Here is a 20,671-nt window from a genome sequence, read left to right on the forward strand (position 1 = left end):
ATTATAACACTGTACCGGCCTCGGTTGCTGTGCACATCTGGGCAGGAGCGAGAAATTACAGGGAGTGCGAGTGGCCAGAGCATGCGCTGCTTCTTTGTCCTCTGTGCGACTGGCTGCAGTCAGAGCCACAAACAGGTGACAGGGAGTGCAAGTGGACAGAGCGTGCGCTGCTTCTTTGTCCTCTGTGCGACTGGCTGCAGTCAGAGCCACAAACAGGTGACAGGGAGTGCAAGTGGACAGAGCGTGCGCTGCTTCTTTGTCCTCTGTGCGACTGGCTGCAGTCAGAGCCACAAACAGGTGACAGGGAGTGCAAGTGGACAGAGCGTGCGCTGCTTCTTTGTCCTCTGTGCGACTGGCTGCAGTCAGAGCCACAAACAGGTGGCAGGGCAGTGCGATGGAGAGAAGCCCATCCAAAACAGAGAACAGGTAAGTAGCAAACATCCTGTCAGGGCCCACTTTGGCTGTTCTGTTGTAATTAGAGTGGACCTGAACTCAGAACTTCCTCTCTGCTCTAAAAGATACACAACAACATAACCTTTAAATAAAAACATTTCTTTGTTACAGCTGATACAAATCCTGCAATAAATCTGCAGTGTGTCTACTTCCTGCTTTTATGGAAGCAGACATATTTTTAACATCCTGTGCTTTCAAATGAGCTTAGCTGTTTTGGCAGTCAGGTGACACAGTGTAGAGATTAAATTACAACTTGTGACACAGAGGAGGGGGAATTAGACAGGCTCTCTAAATACATACATGGTACAGTTCTCTGTTTTCCTTCTGTCCTGTGCAAGAGTTCAGCTTCACTTTAAAGCATCTGAATGACATTTATTTATATTTGCTGAAAAATCTATGCATCTCTTTTGAATGCTGAATGTACATATGGTGGTGTGCTCTAACATATTGACAGTATACGGGAACAAAGTCTGAAGAAGGCTTATTTAAATTGCCTTTAAAACGTTTTTCAGGGTAAATGAGGCATGTAACATCATGTTTTTTTAATGATGTGGGGACTTAAAATCCCTCTCTCTCTCAAATGGGAAATCCGAGTTTGCTCGGATAGTGCTATTCAGATTTTAAAAATATACGAATTGCTATTCAAAGTTCGGATAGTGGAAAATGTTCAGATTATCTGGGTAGTTCGGATACCCAAATATTGGATGAGCACCACTGCTCAGGTGTCATTTAAAATGACAATTTAGCAATGAAAGGGAAGAAAACAGCATTTTTTATCCTGCAGTCTCATAGATTTTAGGAGCTGGAGCACAGAAAATGAGTCAGGAAAGAGTTAACTAAGGAACAGAAGAGACCACTGCTAGCTAGGGGAAAAAAAGTCTTAACAACAGTCATAAATTAGAATTAGATAGGTCAGTGTCAAAGTTGTAAAAAGAGGAGAAGAAACTGCAGAGCTCACTGATGTTTGGGAATGCCTGCAATAAAACTCAGGGGAACTTAGTTCTATCTGCTTTGTAATGTAAATCTCTGGTATTTCTCACATTGATCTGTAAGTCTATCATACAAAGAAAGGAATGGATTATCAGATGACCGTTATGATTGATCCTGATTGTTTTAACACATCAGGAAGTGAGAGAGAGTAGTGTTGGGCGAACAGTGTTCGCCACTGTTCGGGTTCTGCAGAACATCACCCTGTTCGGGTGATGTTCGAGTTCGGCCGAACACCTGACGGTGCTTGGCCAAACCGTTCGGCCATATGGCCGAACTAAGAGCGCATGGCCGAACGTTCCCCGAACGTTCGGCTAGCGCTGTGATTGGCCGAACGGGTCACGTGGTTCGGACCCGAACGCGCTCTGATTGGCCGAACTGTCACGTGGTTCGGGTAAATAAATACCCGAACCACGTCATATCTCCGCCATTTGTCTGTGGGTTTAGCTTTGGGTAGGCAGGCAGGGTAGTTCGCGCTCCAGCCACGCTAGCCAGGGTCCCCCCTGTCATTGTGTCACTGCTGGGAACAGTAGTACACCGCTTGCTCAGCCACACTATATAGCATTCTGTTTACTGCCACTCTGTGTACCTCGCTCAGCCACACTATATAGCATTCTGTTTACTGCCACTCTGTGTCTGCTGGGAATAGTAGTACACCGCTATCTCAGCCACACTATATAGCATTCTGTTTACTGCCACTCTGTGTACCTCGCTCAGCCACACTATATAGCATTCTGTTTACTGCCACTCTGTGTCTGCTGGGAATAGTGGTACACCGCTCGCTCAGCCACACTATATAGCATTCTGTTCACTGTTCTGTGTCTGCTTGGAATAGTGGTACACCGCTCGCTCAGCCACACTATATAGCATTCTGTTTACTGTTCTGTGTCTGCTGGGAATAGTGGTACACCGCTCGCTCAGCCACACTATATAGCATTCTGTTTACTGTTCTGTGTCTGCTGGGAATAGTGGTACACCGCTCGCTCAGCCACACTATATAGCATTCTGTTCACTGTTCTGTGTCTGCTGGGAATAGTGGTACACCGCTCGCTCAGCCACACTATATAGCATTCTGTTCACTGTTCTGTGTCTGCTGGGAATAGTGGTACACCGCTCGCTCAGCCACACTATATAGCATTCTGTTTACTGTTCTGTGTCTGCTGGGAATAGTGGTACACCGCTCGCTCATCCACACTATATAGCATTCTGTTCACTGTTCTGTGTCTGCTGGGAATAGTGGTACACCGCTCGCTCAGCCACACTATATAGCATTCTGTTCACTGTTCTGTGTCTGCTGGGAATAGTGGTACACCGCTCGCTCAGCCACACTATATAGCATTCTGTTCACTGTTCTGTGTCTGCTGGGAATAGTGGTACACCGCTCGCTCAGCCACACTATATAGCATTCTGTTTACTGTTCTGTGTCTGCTGGGAATAGTGGTACACCGCTCGCTCAGCCACACTATATAGCATTCTGTTTACTGTTCTGTGTCTGCTGGGAATAGTGGTACACCGCTCGCTCAGCCACACTATATAGCATTCTGTTTACTGTTCTGTGTCTGCTGGGAACAGTAGTACACCGCTCGCTCAGCCAGAGTATATAGCATTGTGTTTACTGCCACTCTGTGTACACCGCTCAGCCAGACTATATACCATTGTTTACTGACACTCTGTGTACACCGCTCAGCCAGACTATATACCATTGTTTACTGACACTCTGTGTACACCGCTCAGCCAGACTATATACCATTGTTTACTGCCACTCTGATTCTGCTGGGAACAGTAGTACACCGCTCGCTCAGCCAGACTATATACCATTGTTTACTGACACTCTGTGTACACCGCTCAGCCAGACTATATACCATTGTTTACTGCCACTCTGATTCTGCTGGGAACAGTAGTACACCGCTCGCTCAGCCAGACTATATACCATTGTTTACTGACACTATATAGCAGACTATATAGCATTGTGTGTACACCGCTCAGCCAGACTATATACCATTGTTTACTGACACTCTGTGTACACCGCTCAGCCAGACTATATACCATTGTTTACTGCCACTCTGATTCTGCTGGGAACAGTAGTACACCGCTCGCTCAGCCAGACTATATACCATTGTTTACTGACACTCTGTGTACACCGCTCAGCCAGACTATATACCATTGTTTACTGCCACTCTGATTCTGCTGGGAACAGTAGTACACCGCTCGCTCAGCCAGACTATATAGCATTGTGTTTACTGCCACTCTGTGTACACCGCTCAGCCACACTATATAGCATTGCGTACTCTGCCAGTCAGTGTGTATATTGCTGGGATCAGTAATACTCCACTCACCGTCAACCACTATATGAGCTCAACATGAGTTCCCCAGAGACCTCCGCTGTGAGCAGCACTCCCAACAACAGCAACAGCCAACGCCCCACGCAAGCTATAACATCCACCCCAGCAGCCAGTGGTCAGCAGCAGCCCTCCCCGGAGGAGAACGTTGTGTCCATCAGTCCGTCGCCAGAGCGATTAATGAGGGCTGCCATTGAGGAGATGATGGGGCCTGATGTGGAGGAGGAGGTCTGGCTCAGGCCAGCATCCCAAGTTAATGTTGAGGACGATGAGGGGTCTGTGTCTGGGGATGTTGGGGTGGCAGAGGTGGTGGGTGGGTCAGACTCAGGAGAAGAGTTGTATGATGAGGATGATGATCGGGACCATCTGTATGTGCCTCAGAGTCCGACCCCGGAAAACATGTTGTATCGTGTGTTTAGGTACTAAAATCTGCGTTCCCTCCCAGTAGTGTTGGGCGAACAGTGTTTGCCACTGTTCGGGTTCTGCAGAACATCACCCTGTTCGGGGTGACTATATAGCAGACTATATAGCATTGTGTTTAATGCCACTCTGTGTACACGGCTCAGCCACACTATATAGCATTGTGTTTACTTCCACTCTGTGTCTGCTGGGAACAGTAGTACACCGCTCACCCGCCACTGTATAGCATTGTGCTCTGTGTCACTGCTGACAATAGTGGTACACCGCTCACCCACCACTGTATAGCATTTCTGTACTGCCACTGTACTGCTGCCAGTCAGCGTGTACTTTAAGGATAAGTGAAATGAGGAAGAAATCCGGTGAAAGAGGGAGGGGCAAGGGAAGAGGTGTTTCCCCTGACGGTTCACGTACAGGCCACAGGGGAGCACCCAAGAAAACCCACTCAATACTGCCCATGTTGTCCAGGACAACAACCCTCACAGATCCAAAAGAACAGGACCAGATAATTACTTGGATGACCTCTCAAGCGTCCAGCAGTGGGTTAAGCAGCACCAGCACATCACGCACGAGGTCCGAGTCCTCAGCCAGTTAAAGTCTGGGCTTTCTTTGAAGACTGCACTGAGGATGTTACCATGGCGATTTGCAAGGTGTGCAAGACCCGCCTGAGCAGGGGGAAAAGTATTAACAACCTCTCCACCACCAGCATGAGCCGCCACATTCTATCCAAACATCCCACTCTGTGGGCAAACGCGGCAGGACAGGGTACCACCAGCAACACTGCCTCCCTTGGGTTCACCAGACTCACCACCAGACCCGCCTCAGCAGCAGCAGTAGCCCAGCCATTGCGTGGTTCACAACATTCACAAACATCAGACGATGCTGACACTGTCACTTTCCGGACTAGTGCTCTTGAGGTCTCCCAGTGTTCATCAAACACAACAACCAACAGCCCTTCGGTGTGCAGCGCTACGGTTGAGTTGTCTGTCTCTGAGATGTTTGAGCACAAGAGGAAATTGCCAGCAAATGACCCCCGGGCCGTGGCAGTAACAGCCAGCCAGCATAGCCAAGCTTCTGGCCTGCGAAATGCTGCCATATTGAGTGGTGGAGACAAACAGCTTCAAGGGCATGATGTCAGTGGCCATCCCACGTTACGTTGTTCCCAGCCGCTACCACTTTGCGCGCTCTGCAGTGCCTGAGTTGCATGAGCACGTGGTCAGCTAAATAACCCGAAGCTTGAAGAATGCCGTTGCCTGCAAGGTTCACCTCACCACTGACACCTGGACGAGTGCGTTCGGCCAGGGTCGATACATCTCCCTTACCGCGCACTGGGTGAACCTTGTGGAGCCTGGCAGCGATTCCTCACCTGCTACGGCGCGGGTGTTGCCCACGCCGCAAACAGCTGGATAACAACAGCAGCACCTACCTCTCTGACTCCTTCTCCTCCAACGCATCTCAAAGCTGTACCTCATCCGGAAATGCTAACCCAGCACCAGCAGCAGTAGGATCGTGGAAGCAGTGCAGCACAGCTGTTGGCATGCGTCAGCAAGCGTTGCTGAAGCTGATCTGCCTTGGGGATAAGCAGCACACAGGGGAGGAAATTTGGAGGGGAATAAAGGAACAGACGGATTTGTGGCTGGCACCGCTGGACCTGAAACCGGGCATGAAGCTAGACACCTGGCACGAACTGGCAATGTACGCAATAGAGGTGCTGGCTTGCCCGGCAGCCAGCGTTATGTCGGAACGCTGTTTCAGTGCTGCCGGAGGCATCATCACAGATCGGCGTATCCGCCTCTCCACAGAAAATGCAGACCGTCTGACTCAAATTAAAATGAATCAATCCTGGATTGGAAACGACTACGCAACACTCCTGGACCCCAACCAAGTAACATGACCGATGAACATCTGGGATGGTTTAGCGTTTCCGGTCCCTGTTTATTGAACCTCTCATCTGTATTACATTTATGACTGCATGGCGGCAAAAAGCATTGCTGCTATATCCGCACGCTTTTTGTCCTCATGCAAGGCCTGGGTTGTTGTGTCTCACAAAGCGTGGCCTTCTCCTCCTGCGCCTCCTCCTGTTCCATCACGTGTGCTGCTGCGGCTGCTGCTGCTGCTGGGTTACCGTTGCCGGTCCCTGTTTATGGAACCTCTTATCTTTATTACATTTATGACTACATGGCGGTACAAAGCATGCTATCCGCACGCTTTTTGTCCTCATGCAAGGCCTGGGTTGTTGTGTCTCACAAAGCGTGGCCTTCTCCTCCTGCGCCTCCTCCTGTTCCATCACGTGTGCTGCTGCTGCTGCTGCTGCTGCTGCTGCTGGGTTACCGTTGCCGGTCCCTGTTTATGGAACCTCTTATCTTTATTACATTTATGACTACATGGCGGTACAAAGCATGCTATCCGCACGCTTTTTGTCCTCATGCAAGGCCTGGGTTGTTGTGTCTCACAAAGCGTGGCCTTCTCCTCCTGCGCCTCCTCCTGTTCCATCACGTGTGCTGCTGCTGGGTTAGCGTTGCCGCGTGGTCCCTGTTTATTGAACCACTTATCTTTATTACATTTATGACTGCATGGTGGTACAAAGCATGCTATCCGCACGCTTCTTGTCCTCATGCAAGGCCTGGGTTGTTGTGTCTCAAAGCGTGGCCTTCTCCTCCTGCGCCACCCTCCTCCTGTTCCATCACGTGTGCTGCTGCTGGGTTAGCATTACCGGTCCCTTTTCCTGGAACCTCTTATATGTATTACATTTATGACTGCATGCCGACAAAAAGCATGTTACCTGTGCAAAGAAAACAGACATTTCCCGCATTTAAAAGACAGTTTTCCCTTTGAAACTTTAAAATCGATTTTCTCAAAAACTATAAGCTCTTTTTGCTAAATTTTTTTTTCCTCTTGTACCCACTCCCAAGGTGCACATACCCTGTAAATTTGGGGTATGTAGCATGTAAGGAGGCTTTACAAACCACAAAAGTTCGGGTCCCCATTGACTTCCATTATGTTCGGAGTTCGGGTCGAACACCCGAACATCGCGGCCATGTTCGGCCTGTTCGGCCCGAACCCGAACATCTAGATGTTCGCCCAACACTAAGAGAGAGATGCAGGGATTGGGAAACTCTGGAATTCAGCTATTAGTGCAGAGCAGGGCGCTGAATGGCTGCGCTGCAGGAACAGAGGAGATGATTTACTTTGACATATGACCTCTTCTCTCTCCAAGTCATGCCGCCCTTCTTATCTTATCTAATTTACCGCCCTAGGCCGTGGCCTTTCTGGCCTTTCCAGAAATCCGGCCCTGCCTACAGCTACTAAGGGGCCCCACAGCAAAATTTTCATTGGGCCATCTGAGTTAGACACTCTTGAGCAATGACACTTGCCCCTACCCTCTAGGTATAAGATGACTGGGCAATTTCCATTTCCATGCAATGTGCACTGTGTACAGTCCATGGGCACTGAGACAAAGTCAGAGGGTAGAGAAACAAAGCAAAGTTAATAGAGAACACGTCAAGTACCACCGCGGCCCCCTCTTCTCCAGGGCCCTATAGCAGCGGTTGCTATGGCTGCTATGGCTATTGCTACGCGCCTACCACCTATTGAATCTCTGTTCTGTATGCATTACATCTGACATTCATCTGCATCTCACACATATGAACCCACATGGCTATTGGCTAACAGTACCTACGTCTTCTTCTTGCTTAGAAACCTTCATCTTAAGAGGGTTCATTATTAAAGGAGAAACTTCAAACTTGCCATGTATGTTTAAAAATGTCATCGGCTGCAATGGTTTTCGTAATATTTTCCTTACAGCATTAGCTAATAAATAAGAATAAAGTTGGTACAAAGGACAGAGTTGCACTTGAGGCTGTAGAGAGATGTAAACACTAGAAACATTCTCGTTATGCGACTCAGTCCAGCTGTGTTTGGTTATATAGCTGTCAGATGCACATTCACCCTCACTTTCCTTTGTCTTCATCTCCTGCCAGATGTCTCCTGATCATTCTGTTGTAGTGCTTCCAATATGCTGCACTCCCACTGGAATACAACTCAGCAGCAGTGAGTGGAAGGAGATGGCAAGCATCCTGAAGGTGAGAGGCCATTTTATTCTTACAGCAACCTACTTCTGGCAGGTATGCAAAGAACTACATGAGGCTAATTAGCTGGACAGCGTACTGGTTAAGGCTGTTGCCTTTGATGTAAGATTTAAGTCTTTGACCAGGTTTTAAATCCATATGTAAAACAGTAAGGAGTCTTTGGGCAAGGATCCCTAATGATCCTAGCCTATGAAGTGCACCTTAAAGAGAGCCTGATGTGGGCTTATATAGTAAAAACAACCTAGGCTACCTGATCCGGGGGGCTGGGCGGATCAGGCAGCCGCCATCCACGCCGCTCTTTGCCGCTCCTGAGGCCCGCACTGCCCCACTTTCACTTTTGTGACCTCTGGGGGCACAACGCTGGAAGGAGAGAGACCTCTCTCTCACAGCCCACAGGAATGCGGGGGATCGACAGGGGGCGTGGCCAGGGAGAGAGAAAGCCTGCAGGAATGCCGCTAGTGGGCGTTTTGAGCAGGGAATCCCTCTCCTCCCATTACCCTCTGACATAGCAATAAATATTGTTGCTAATTTCGGGGGCTATAGGGTGGCAGTGGGGGGACAGAGAGCGGCAGTAGTCGGAATCAGAGGCATGTCATGAGGCAGAGAACATGCTTCTGTGTCCTATCTGCCCCATCCCCCGCACCGCCTCGGGTTCTCTTTAAGTGGCTACAGCCCTGAATCGCTTTGAGTCCGTCAAGAGAAAAGCACAATATAAATGTTATATGTCTTGTATTGTCCAAGATGCATTCAAATTAAGCTAGAGGAAAAATATTCTAGGTTTGGATAGCTTAGAAATTAGTCGGGGCCTCTTTACTGCGTTCCTGTGTTCCTGTCTGGGAGTAATGATGGTCATGTCCAGTGGCAGCTCAAATTTGGGGGGGGAGGGGGGTTCACAAAAGGGAAATGTCGGCTGGCTGGTGGGGCCCATTTAGGTGATCAATATCGATGTTTGTATGGCGCACTTTAGATATTTTTTATCTAACTCGGGTGGCAAAATGAAGGCTAACTAGTTGAGCAATGATAGGAACCAAATGTAAACATCACACACAGAACTCAGAGGCTTTTGAGCAGCAGGGCCAGTGCTCCCATAGAAGTAAATGAGTCAATTGCCCCGGGGCCCCCGACCTCTGCAGGGGCCCCGAGCCATCCTCCCTGTCAATGCTGCTCCCCGGGTCCCTTGCTTCCTGTAGTTACCTATCTCAGTGGGTGGGCAGGCAGCGGCTGCACATACCGTGCACACTCTGAGGCTGGCATGTTTTCTCCTTCCCACTCTATGACCTGGCACATGTTTACACATTACACGCCGGGTCATAGAGAAGGAAGAAGACAGCAGGCCAACCTCAGAGCAGAGTGCACGAAGTGTGCAGCCGCATCCGGCCCGCCCGCTGAGATAGGTAATTACGGGAAGCATATTCGCAGGTACCCGGGAAGCAATCAGGTAACGGGGGGGGGGGGGATATGATGTCTCAGGCAGGGGGGGCCCCATACTTAAGTTTGCCCCGGGCCTTGGGGCCCCTTAAACCAGCCCTATTGAGCAGAGCAGATTGTCCAAATGATGGTGCTATTATAGAAGAAAAGTTACCTACAGATGTACTTGGCTAGTTGCCTGCCATGTTTTAATCCTTTCTTGCTTGCTAGCAACCTGCTACTATGTGGACAGATGACAGACAAATCATTCCAGCCCCCCGCCTGTGTCTCACCACTCTACAATCAAGCGGAGGGGGAAGAGGCAGGAGTGAGAGAAACACTTTGCGTGTAATTACTTGTCTTAGTAGCTACGCATTGCTGGAGACTAGAGCTTGTATTTTACAGTTAGGAAGTTTTGAATCAGGATAATACCATTTATTGGCTAATTTAAACAAAAAAACAATAAGGTTTCAGCTAGTAAGCCCTCTTTAGACTTGCAAATATCTAGATACATTAATTACAAGGGATCTTGCAAGGATTGTGCGGTATTTATGGCAAATAGATAAGACGCTTGTTGTACTTAAAGGAGCACTATTGCGAAAAATTGTGACATTTAAGATAGGTGCAAACATAGACAAATAAGAAGTATGTTATTTCCAGAGTATTATGAGCCATAAATTACTTTTCTCCTATGTTGCTGTCACTTACAGTAAGTAGTAGAAATCTGAAAGAAACAACAGGTTTTTGGACTAGTCCATCTCTTCATAATCATGATCATGTGCTAAAGCAGGATGTGATGACAGCAAATCAGAGCTTTTCAAATCTATCATCTGATCAAAGAAATCACACGCTTCTCCATGAGTTTTCCTAGACATGGCTAGCAGTGGCGCTACACTGGGGCACGCTGGGGCACTCCTTTACCCGCCCCTCATGCCCCTCGGAGTGTGCCTCAACACCCCACTGGAGATGGCCCGAACGGTTCGCCGGTGAACTTCCGTGGTTCGCGATCGCGGAGAACCGCAAACTTTTTCGGAAGTCCAGTCCGCCCCTATACTACATCATTAGGGTCAACTTTGACCCTCTACATCACAGTCAGCAGGCACATTGTAGTCATTCAGGCTACACTCCCTCCTAGAGCCCCACCCCCCTTATAAAAGGTAGGCAGCATCTCGGAGTGTGCTTCAACACCTCACTGGAGATGGCCCGAACGGTTCGCCGGCGAACTTCCGTAGTTCGCGATCGCGGAGAACCGTGAACTTTTTCGGAAGTTCAGTCCGCTACTAGACTACATCATTAGGGTCAACTTTGACCCTCTACATCACAGTCAGCAGGCACATTGTAGCCAATCCGGCTACACTCCCTCCTGGAGCCCCAGCCCCCTTATAAAAGGTAGGCAGCGTCAGGCATTTCACTCACTAGTACGCCTGCAGTAATTAGATAAGGGAGAGCTGCTGCAGAGAGAGCTATAGGGAAAGCTTAATTAGGCTCTTGTAGGCTTCTTAGCTTGCTCCTTGCTGATTCTTATTGCTAAAAAAGCACCCCTCAACAGCTCTTTTGATAGCTAATCTTGTTATCCATTTTTGGCCTTTGGCCCCTTGGTGGTAATTGCTACTGTGCCACTGCCAGGCCCAGCACATTCAGTGACTACCTGTGTGTGTGACAGGCAACTGCACATTTGTAATCCCAATAACTGCACCTGTTCACTCTTATGTGCACCTACCTACCTACCTACCTACATGAGTGCATGCATTGTTAATACCACCAGTCATTGCACCTTTTCACGGTACCTGTGTGTGTGTGACAGCTGCACATTTGTAATACCAATCCCTGCAGTGCATACCTGTAACCTGTTCAGTGCACCTACGAGACCGCAAGCAGTGTAATATACCACCAGTCACTGCATCTGTTCACGGTACCTGTGTGTGACAGCTGCACATTTGTAATACCAATCACTGCAGTGCATACCTGTACCCTGTTCAGTGCACCTACGTGACCGCAAGCAGTGTAATATACCACCAGTCACTGCACCTGTTCACGGTACCTGTGTGTGACAGCTGCACATTTGTAGTACCAATCACTGCAGTGCATACCTGTACCCTGTTCAGTGCACCTACGTGACCGCAAGCAGTGTAATATACCACCAGTCACTGCACCTGTTCACGGTACCTGTGTTTGACAGCTGCACATTTTTAATACCAATCACTTCAGTGCATACCTGTAACCTGTTCAGTGCACCTACGTGAACGCAAGCAGCATAATATACCACCAGTCACTGAACCTGTTCATGGTACCTGTGTGTGACAGCTGTACATTTGTAAAACCAATCACTGCAGTGAATACCTGTAACCTGTTCAGTGCACCTACATGACCGCAAGCAGTGTAATATACCACCAGTCACTGCACCTGTTCACGGTACCTGTGTGTGACAGCTGCACATTTGTAATACCAATCACTGCAGTGCATACCTGTAACCTGTTCAGTGCACCTACGTGACTGCAAGCAGTGTAATATACCACCAGTTACTGCACCTGTTCATGGTACCTGTGTGTGACAGCTGCACATTTGTAATACCAAGCACTGCAGTTCATACCTGTCACCTGTTCAGTGCACCAACATGACCGCAAGCAGTGTAATATACCACCAGTCACTGCACCTGTTCACGATACCTGTGTGTGACAGCTGCACATTTGTAATACCAATCCCTGCATACCTGTTCACTGCACCTGTGTGACCGCACGCTGTTTAGTATACCAGTCCGTGCATACCTTTTAACGAAGCTGCGGGTGTGGAGAGTTGGCGTGGATGCAGTTGTTTTTATATTACGCTTGATTATTCTTGGAAAATGTGAGTACACTATTTTACTATTTTTTAAATAAATCTATGGTTTTACGCTATGAGAGGCTCTTCAGTTGCTAGGTAAAACGAGTAAGCTGCTGTTATGGTTATCCATCTGCTGGGAGTACAATGTTGATGAGACAAACAAGTGCAGTTGCTGTTGTATAATTTGGACGGCTTCTGAGAAGGTGAGAGGCAACGTGTGCTTGTTGGGACACCTGGATACAGTAAGGAGCTGTGCACATGGTTGTGTGTGGAGGCGTTTATAGCTGTCTGTGATCTGGCAGCCACTGTACATGGTGAGGACCTGTGAGACCCTGTAGATTGGTGGATGTATACGGATTTCACTTGCAGCACTGGTTGTTGTGGGAAGAGGCAATATATTTTACAGTATTATGCTATGGTGCGTTTTTGTTTTTTCTCTTTTCTCTGAGTAACATCTTTGGAGGAAGGATTTCCTGAGGGAGAGAGCGCAGTGTCTTGGAGGAATATCATACCTGTTAACTGCACCTGTGTGACTGCTGCATATTGTTTTGTAACACCAGTCACTGCATACCTTTCACCAGAGCTGGGACAAGGTCCTCCAGCACCCAAGGCTGAGACACCAAAGTGCGCCCCTCCATCCCTGCCACCCCAGCCATCACACACTGATTGCTATTAGACTAAAAGGGCCACAGGGCCCACAACCTCCCCAACACCTTAATATGTAGTTATCTGGCTTGCAGTCACTGCCATGTATCCCCTTTTCTTATTTCTTTCTGCTTCAAACACAATTAGGAATGACAGCTGAATGAATTCTGCGCCCCCTCCTACACTGCGCCCTGAGGCTGGAGCCTCTCCAGCCTATGCCTCGGCCCGGCCCTGCCTTTCACTGCACCTGTGTGATTGCACATTGTGTTAGTCAAGTCAGTGCCTACCTTTCACTTCATCCCCCCCCCCCGATATGGACAAAACAACAGGCAGAGGCAGACCCAGAGGCAGGCCACCCGGCAGGTCTGTTAGAGGTCGTACTGACGTGATTTTGTACGGTGCTAGACAAAAGTACAGTGCTCAGAAGAAGACATGTCCCGTCAACTCCCAAGATTGTCAGGACGTGGTTGACTATTTAACACAGAACACCTCATCTTCCGCAGCCACCAGCGCTACTCCAAGTACCACATCCGCTACATTTGACCCTTCGCAGGAGTTATTTGGTGGGGAAATCACTGATTCACTGCCATTATTGTTACAACCAGTTGAAGGCTCTAAGCAAGTTACACCACCTCATATGTCTGAGTTAGGCGACACTATGGATGTTAGGTGTGAGAAGGAGGATATGAACTACCTGCTGTTGGTGCAGTTTATGAGGTGTCTGAGGCAAGCGAAGCTGGGGAGGATGATTATGATGATTATGATGATACGAATGCCACGTGGGTTCCTAAGAGACAAGATGACCAAGGGGACAGTTCGGAGGGGGAGTCAGAGAGGAGTAGGAGGAGACGAGTTCCTGAAAGAAGCAGGGGGAGCTCGTCATCAGAAACAGCTGGTGTCCGGTGCCATGTATTGCCACCTATGGACAGCCAGCCAACATGCCCTTCAACGTCATCAGAGCTATGCCATCTGTTCTCTCTGCCACCAAAACTTAAGCCGTGGAAAGGCCAACGCCCACGTAGGGACAAGTGCCTTACAAAGGCACATGCAGAAAAGGCACAAACTGCAATGGGAGGACCACCTGAGCAAAAGCAGCACACAAAAGCAAAGCCACCCTCCTTCTCCTCTTCCTCCTTCAGGTGCATCATCATCAGCCGCTTTCTCCCTTGCACCTTCACAATCATCGCCAACCTCCTCCACTCCACCTCTCACCTTGAGCGGCTCCTGCTCTTCTGCCCACAGCAGCACCCATGAGGGAAATCTTTGAGCGGAAGAAGCCAATGTCTGCCAATCACCCCCTTGCTCGCCGTGTGACAGCTGGCTTGGCGGAAATGTTATCCCGCCAGCTGTTACCATACCAACTGGTGGACTCTGAGGCCTTCTGAAAATTTGTGGCCATTGGGACACCGCAGTGGAAGATACCAGGCCGCAATTATTTCTTAAAAAAAGCGATACCCAAACTGTACCGTGAAGTAGAAAGGCAAGTGGTGTCATCTCTGGCACACAGTGTTGGGTCAAGGGTCCATCTGATCACTAGAGATGTAGCGAACGGTTCGCCTGCGAACGGTTCCAGGCGAACTTTGGGGGTTCGCGTTCGCCTGCACCATGCAAACTTTTGCGGAGGTTCGATTCGCCCCATAATGCACTATGAGGGTCAACTTTGACCCTCTGCATCACTGTCAGCAGGCACATTGTAGCTATTCAGGCTACACTAAGCCCTGGAGCCCCACCCCCCTTATATAAGGCAGGCTCGCTGGCCATGACATTCACTCGTGTCCCTGCAATAGACAGAGTAAGGCAAGCTGCTGCAGATTGTTTCTCCTAGGGAAAGATTAGTTAGGCTCTTGGCTTGCTCCTGGCTGATTGTTGGGACACCTACCTATGCCTACCTACTTATACTGGGTCTCCTACCTACGCCTACCTACCTATACTGGGTCTCCTACCTATGCCTACCTACCTATACTGGGTCTCCTACCTATGCCTACCTACCTATACTGGGTCTCCTACCTATGCCTAGCTAACTACTGAGGCGCCTACCTATGCTTACCTACCTATACTGGGTCTCCTACCTATGCCTACCTACCTATACTGGGACTCCTACCTATGCCTACCTACATACAAGAAGATAATAAGGCCGTTGCTTCATTGTGGACAGACCAAATTTGATCAGCTGGACAGTCACTGTTGTTCAATCATTGAGCTACCACAGCCCGGCACCATATGGGCTGGAAAACTGCCACAGCCTGCACTCTGGCCATGTTGCGCATCAGTCCAGCACGGCCGTCACTACGCAAACAGCTTTTTGCGGTGCGTTACACATTGAGTTTGGTGTGTCAGTGTGAAGCAGAACTCTAATTACACTCCCTGATTGATGTATACACATGCAAGATGTTTGAATGCTAAATTGCAGGCCTAAAGTGCTTTCAATGTCATTTCTGCCCTTAAAACGCTGCTTTGCGTCACATCCAGATTTTTCCCCGGGACTTTTGGCATGTATTACACTCCGCCATGCCCCCCTCCAGGTGTTAGACCCCTTGAAACATCTTTTCCATCACTTTTGTGGCCAGCATAATTTTTTCTATTTTTCAAAGTTCGCATCCCCATTGAAGTCTATTGCGGTTCGCGAACTTTTACGCGAACCGAACCTTCCGCGAAGGTTCGCGAACGGGGTTCGCGAACCGAAAATCGGAGGTTCGCGACATCTCTAATGATCACGGATGCCTGGTCTGCCAAGCATGGTCAGGGCAGGTACATTACTTACACAGCCCATTTGGGTCAACCTGGTGACCGATGGCAAGCAGGGAGTACGTGGCTGTGCAGTGGACCTAGTTCTGACACCTCCACGGCTTGCAGGCAGGCCTGCCGCCACCTCCTCGCCTTGTCCTCCTACTCCTCCTGCTACAGCCTCTTCGCTGCAGTCCTCCTCCTCCTTGGCTGAGTGGCAGTGCAACTCTACTGGTGCTGCGATCTTCTCTCCAGCTACACAGCCCCAGCTCCCCAGGGCCTATGCTGCAAGCCAGGTACGACGGTGTCACGCCATCTTAGACATGTCTTGCCTCAAAGCAGAGAGTTACACTGGAGCAGCTCTCTTGGCTGCTCTGAACAAACAGGTGGATCAGTGGCTAACCTCGCACCAACTGGAGATTTGCAACGTGGTGTGTGACAATGGCAGCAATCTCATTTTGGCTTTGAATTTGGGAAAGTTGACACATGTACCCTGCATGGCACATGTGTTCAATTTCATAATCCAGAGATTTGTGTGTAAATACCCAGGCTTACAGGACATCCTGAAGCTGTCCAGGAAGTTGTGTGGGCATTTCAGGCAGTCTTACACGGCCATGACACGCTTGGCCGATATTCAGAGGAGAAACAACTTGCCGGTAAAGCGCATGATTTGCGATAGCCCGACTCGCTGGAATTCGACCTTCCTGATGTTCGACCGCCTGCTACAACAGGAGAAAGCCGTCACCCAGTATCTCTACAACTACAGTAGAAGGGCATGCTCTGGGGAGATGGGGATGCTCTGGCCGAAGAACTGGACACTTATGCGAAATGCCTGCAGGCTCATGCGGCCATTTGAGGAGGTGAAAAACATCGTGAGTCGCAGTGAAGGCGCCAACAGCGACTTGATCCCGTATGCCTTCTTCCTGGAGCGTGCCGTGCGTAGAGTGGTGGATCAAGCTGTGGATGAGCGTAAACAGGAACAGTTACAGGAGGAAGAGTTGTGGGATCAATTCTCATCAGAACCAGATGTTTCCTCAACACCTGCTACAGCACAGAGGGGGAGGAGGAGGAAGAGTTGTGTGGGGAAGAGGAGTCAGATGATGAGAAAGGTGTTTTTATTGAGGAGGAGGCAGCAGAAGAACAACCGCAGCAGGCATCGCAGGGGGCTTGTGCTGCTCAACGCTCCCGTGGTATTGTCCATGGCTGGTGGGAGGAGGAGAACTTACCTGACATCACTGAGGTAGAGCAAGAGGAGTTGGATAGTACGTCTGGATCCAAAATTTAATAGAGAGTGGCGCTAGTTCAGTTCTCACTAAACATGTTTTATTAAAATATCATCATAAAAGTATATAAACAAAGGTTTAAAGGTAAAAAAAAAACCAAGTTAATTATCCAATTTCACAATAGCATCATGTATATTATCAATATTGGTATTAGGGACATCAGCATAGTATCCACACACCACGTGTCCCTATATATCATCAGGCAATATTACACTCTAAAAAAAACGACAATCACACAACCTCCATGCACTCAGTGATCACCTGATTCCCCTTCATAAAATTCCGGAATTACTATTCCTATTAATAAGGTGCTGTTTATAATTATGCGCAGTACAAATAGTCTCCTGAATAAATAAAAGGTTATGGTTATATTATCGGTCGCTCAAAACAAATGCTGTAACAGGATCACGCATCTCCTATAGATACAGTATATTCATTTTTTTTCCTTTTTTTTTGAGGTAGAATGGTAGTGATCAACCGGTTCCCCTGGATCACCTGATTCCCTGTATATAGAGGAAGTAGGTATGAAAGGGGAGGTCTAATTAATTATTTAGGGAGGTCTAATTAATTATATAGGGACACATGGTGTGTGGATACTATGCTGATGTCCCTTATACCAATATTGATAATATACATGATGCCATTGTAAAATTGGATAATTAACTTGTTTTTTTTTAACCTTTAAACCTTTGTTTATATACTTTTATGGTGATATTGTAATAAAACATTTTTAGTGAGAATTGAACTAGTGCCTCTCTATTAAATTTTTTATTATTTTTGTGTGTGGAGGGGAATAGGGGGATATCCCCATCCTGAGAGGATGGCTGCAGGGTGCTGATTGGTTTTAGGGCTGAGAAATAGAAGCAGCGCCCTTCAAAACTTTTCTTGAGTACGTCTGGATCCAACTTTGTGCAAATGGCATCTTTTATGCTGTCCAGCCTGTTGAGGGACCCCCGTATAAAAAAACTCAACGGAAATGAACTGCACTGGGTGGCCACGCTGCTAGACCCTCGGTATAGGCACAAAGTGGCGGACCTGTTACCAACTCACCTGAAGGCAGAAAGTATGCTGCACATGCAGAACAAGCTGGCAACTATGCTTTACAGTGCGTTTAAGGGTGATGTCACAGCACAATAGAATACAGGTACCACTGCCAGTAAACCTTCTCCCATGTCCACGCAGGCAAGCACAGTACGCTCTAGCGATCTCATGGTGATGTCGGACATGCGGACATTCTTCAGTCCAACGCCTCACCTTAGCGCTTCCGGATCCACCTCCCTCCACCAACGTCTCGACCGGCAGGTAGCCGACTACCTGGCCTTAAGTGTAGATGTAGACACTGTGAGCAGCGATGAACCCCTGGACTACTGGGTGTGCAGGCTTGACCTGTGGCCAGAGCTGTCACAATTTGCCATCCAACTTCTGTCTTGCCCTGCCGCAAGCGTCCTGTCAGAAAGGACCTTCAGCACAGCTGGAGGCTTTGTCACTGAGAAGAGAAGTTGCCTAGGTCACAAAAGTGTTCAGTACCCCACCTTCATCAAAATGAATGAGGCATGGATCCCGGAGGGTTACTGCCAGCCTGAAGACTAAGTCAGTCCGCACACACAGCATCTCTGCCTGCACGCCGTGTGACTGGCTGCCTGCCCCAAGACTAAGTCAGTCCCCACACAGCATCTCTGCCTGCAGGACGCTTCACTGTCTGTCACCACCAACAGGGTCCTCCAGGTCCCAGGTGGATTCTGCAGCGGCAACTATAATAATTTTTCTGGTGTGTGTACATGTCTGCCTAATTTTTCTGGCTGCACTGCAGCTGCAACAACAAAACAAAAGGCATGTGTCAATTTCCCTTCGTGATTGTTACCTTGCTGGCTGCGGTGAAGGGGCTTGCGTATCACAATGAAGCAATGACCGCCGGCTATATGAGTGTGTTGGGGTTAGGGGGCACACCTGAAACAAGAAGATAGATAATAAGGTTGTTGCTTCATTGTGGACAGACCAAAATTAATCAGCTGGACACTCAGTCACTGTTGTTCTGTCATTCAGCTATCTCAGCCCGACCATATGGGCTTGAAAACCGCTTTTGCCTGCAAGGCCGTGACTACACAAACAGCTGTTTGCAGTGCGTTACACAGTGAGTTTGGTCTGTCAGTGTGAAGCAGTACACTAATTACACTCCCTGATTGATGTATACACATGCAAGATGTTTTAAAGCACTTTAGGCCTCCAATGTAGCAGTGAAATGTGATTTCTGCCCTTAAAACACTGCTATGCGTTAAATCCTGATTTTTCCCGGGGAGTTTTGGCATGTATCCCACTCCGCCATGCCCCTTCCAGGTGTTAGACCCCTTGAAACATCTTTTCCATCACTTTTGTGGCCAGCATAAATGTTTCTACCTTATTTTTCGGACCATAAGACGCTCTGGACCATAGGTTTTGAGGACAAAAAACAGGAAAAAATGGAAGGACCAGGAAATGTACTAAACCTGGTCCATCCATGGTGCAGGGAGGTCTTGTGGATCTTCTCCCTCTCCCAATTATTATGTCCCCCCTTGTGTCCCCAGCATACTTTGTGTGTCTTCTTTGTGTTCTCTTCTCCCCTGCTTGTGTCCTTCTCTGTCCCCATGTCCTCATATGTACCCTTGTGTCCCTATCCTTGCCCCCATGTCATTATCTCAGCCCCCTGTGTCCTTATATGAGCCGCCTGTGACCTTATATGTGCCCCCTGTGTCCTTATATGTGCCCCCTGTGTCCTTATATGTGCCCCCTGTGTCATATGTGCCCACTGTGTCATATGTGCCCACAGTGTCATATGTGCCCACTGTGTCCTTATCTCTGCCCCCTGTGTGCTTATCTCTGCCCCCTGTGTCCTTATATGTACCCCCTGTGTCCTTATATGCACCCCCTGTGTCGTTATCTGTGCCCCCTCTGTCGTTATCTGTGCCCCCTCTGTCGTTATCTGTGCCCCCTGTGTCCTTATATGTGCCCATTGTGTCCTTATCGCCTCCCCCTGTGTCCTTATATGTGCCCCCGTGTCTTTATTTCTGCCTGTGTCCTAATCGCCACCCCCTGTGTCCTCATGTCACCGCCTTTAATCCTCTCAGTCCTGCCTGCCTCTGTGTCGCGTGAGGCTTACCCCATAATGGCGCTATGAGTATCGGTAATCCTCGTTGTAAAGCAGATGAGAAGTTCGCTCTCGCAGGCAAAGTGTTTCCCTATTCACTTCCGCATTAGTGACGTATGCAGTAGTGAAGAGGGAAACACTTTGCCTGCGAGCGCAAACTCTGCTTTACAACGAGGATTACCGATACTCATAGCGGCGTTATGGGTTAAGTCTCACGCAACACAGAGGCAGGCAGGACTGAGAGGATTAAAGGCAGTGTTCGGAAAGCCGAAATGAGGACACAGGGGGCAGCGATTAGGACACAGGCAGAAATAAAGACACGGGGGAACATATAAGGACACAGGTTGCGGCGATAAGGACACAATGGGCACATCTGCACTGGTGAAA

At 48.7% G+C, this 20,671-nt stretch overlaps 1 protein-coding gene across 5 annotated transcripts in view; it reads left to right on the plus strand.

The window, feature by feature from the left end:
• Nucleotides 1-20,671, plus strand: part of LOC137561080 (aspartate aminotransferase, cytoplasmic-like) — a 92,731-nt gene that overhangs the window by 32,458 nt on the left and 39,602 nt on the right. For all 5 annotated transcript variants that reach the window (XR_011029870.1, XM_068272320.1, XM_068272317.1 and 2 more), the window contains one exon: nucleotides 8,177-8,278. Coding sequence is in view for 4 of the 5 variants with exons in the window: in XM_068272320.1 (XP_068128421.1) it covers nucleotides 8,177-8,278 (102 nt within the window). In the remaining variant the exon portion in view is untranslated. The remainder of the gene's footprint in view (nucleotides 1-8,176; nucleotides 8,279-20,671) is intronic.

The sequence above is a fragment of the Hyperolius riggenbachi genome, chromosome 3 (assembly GCF_040937935.1).
Source record: "Hyperolius riggenbachi isolate aHypRig1 chromosome 3, aHypRig1.pri, whole genome shotgun sequence".
NCBI lineage: Eukaryota > Metazoa > Chordata > Amphibia > Anura > Hyperoliidae > Hyperolius > Hyperolius riggenbachi.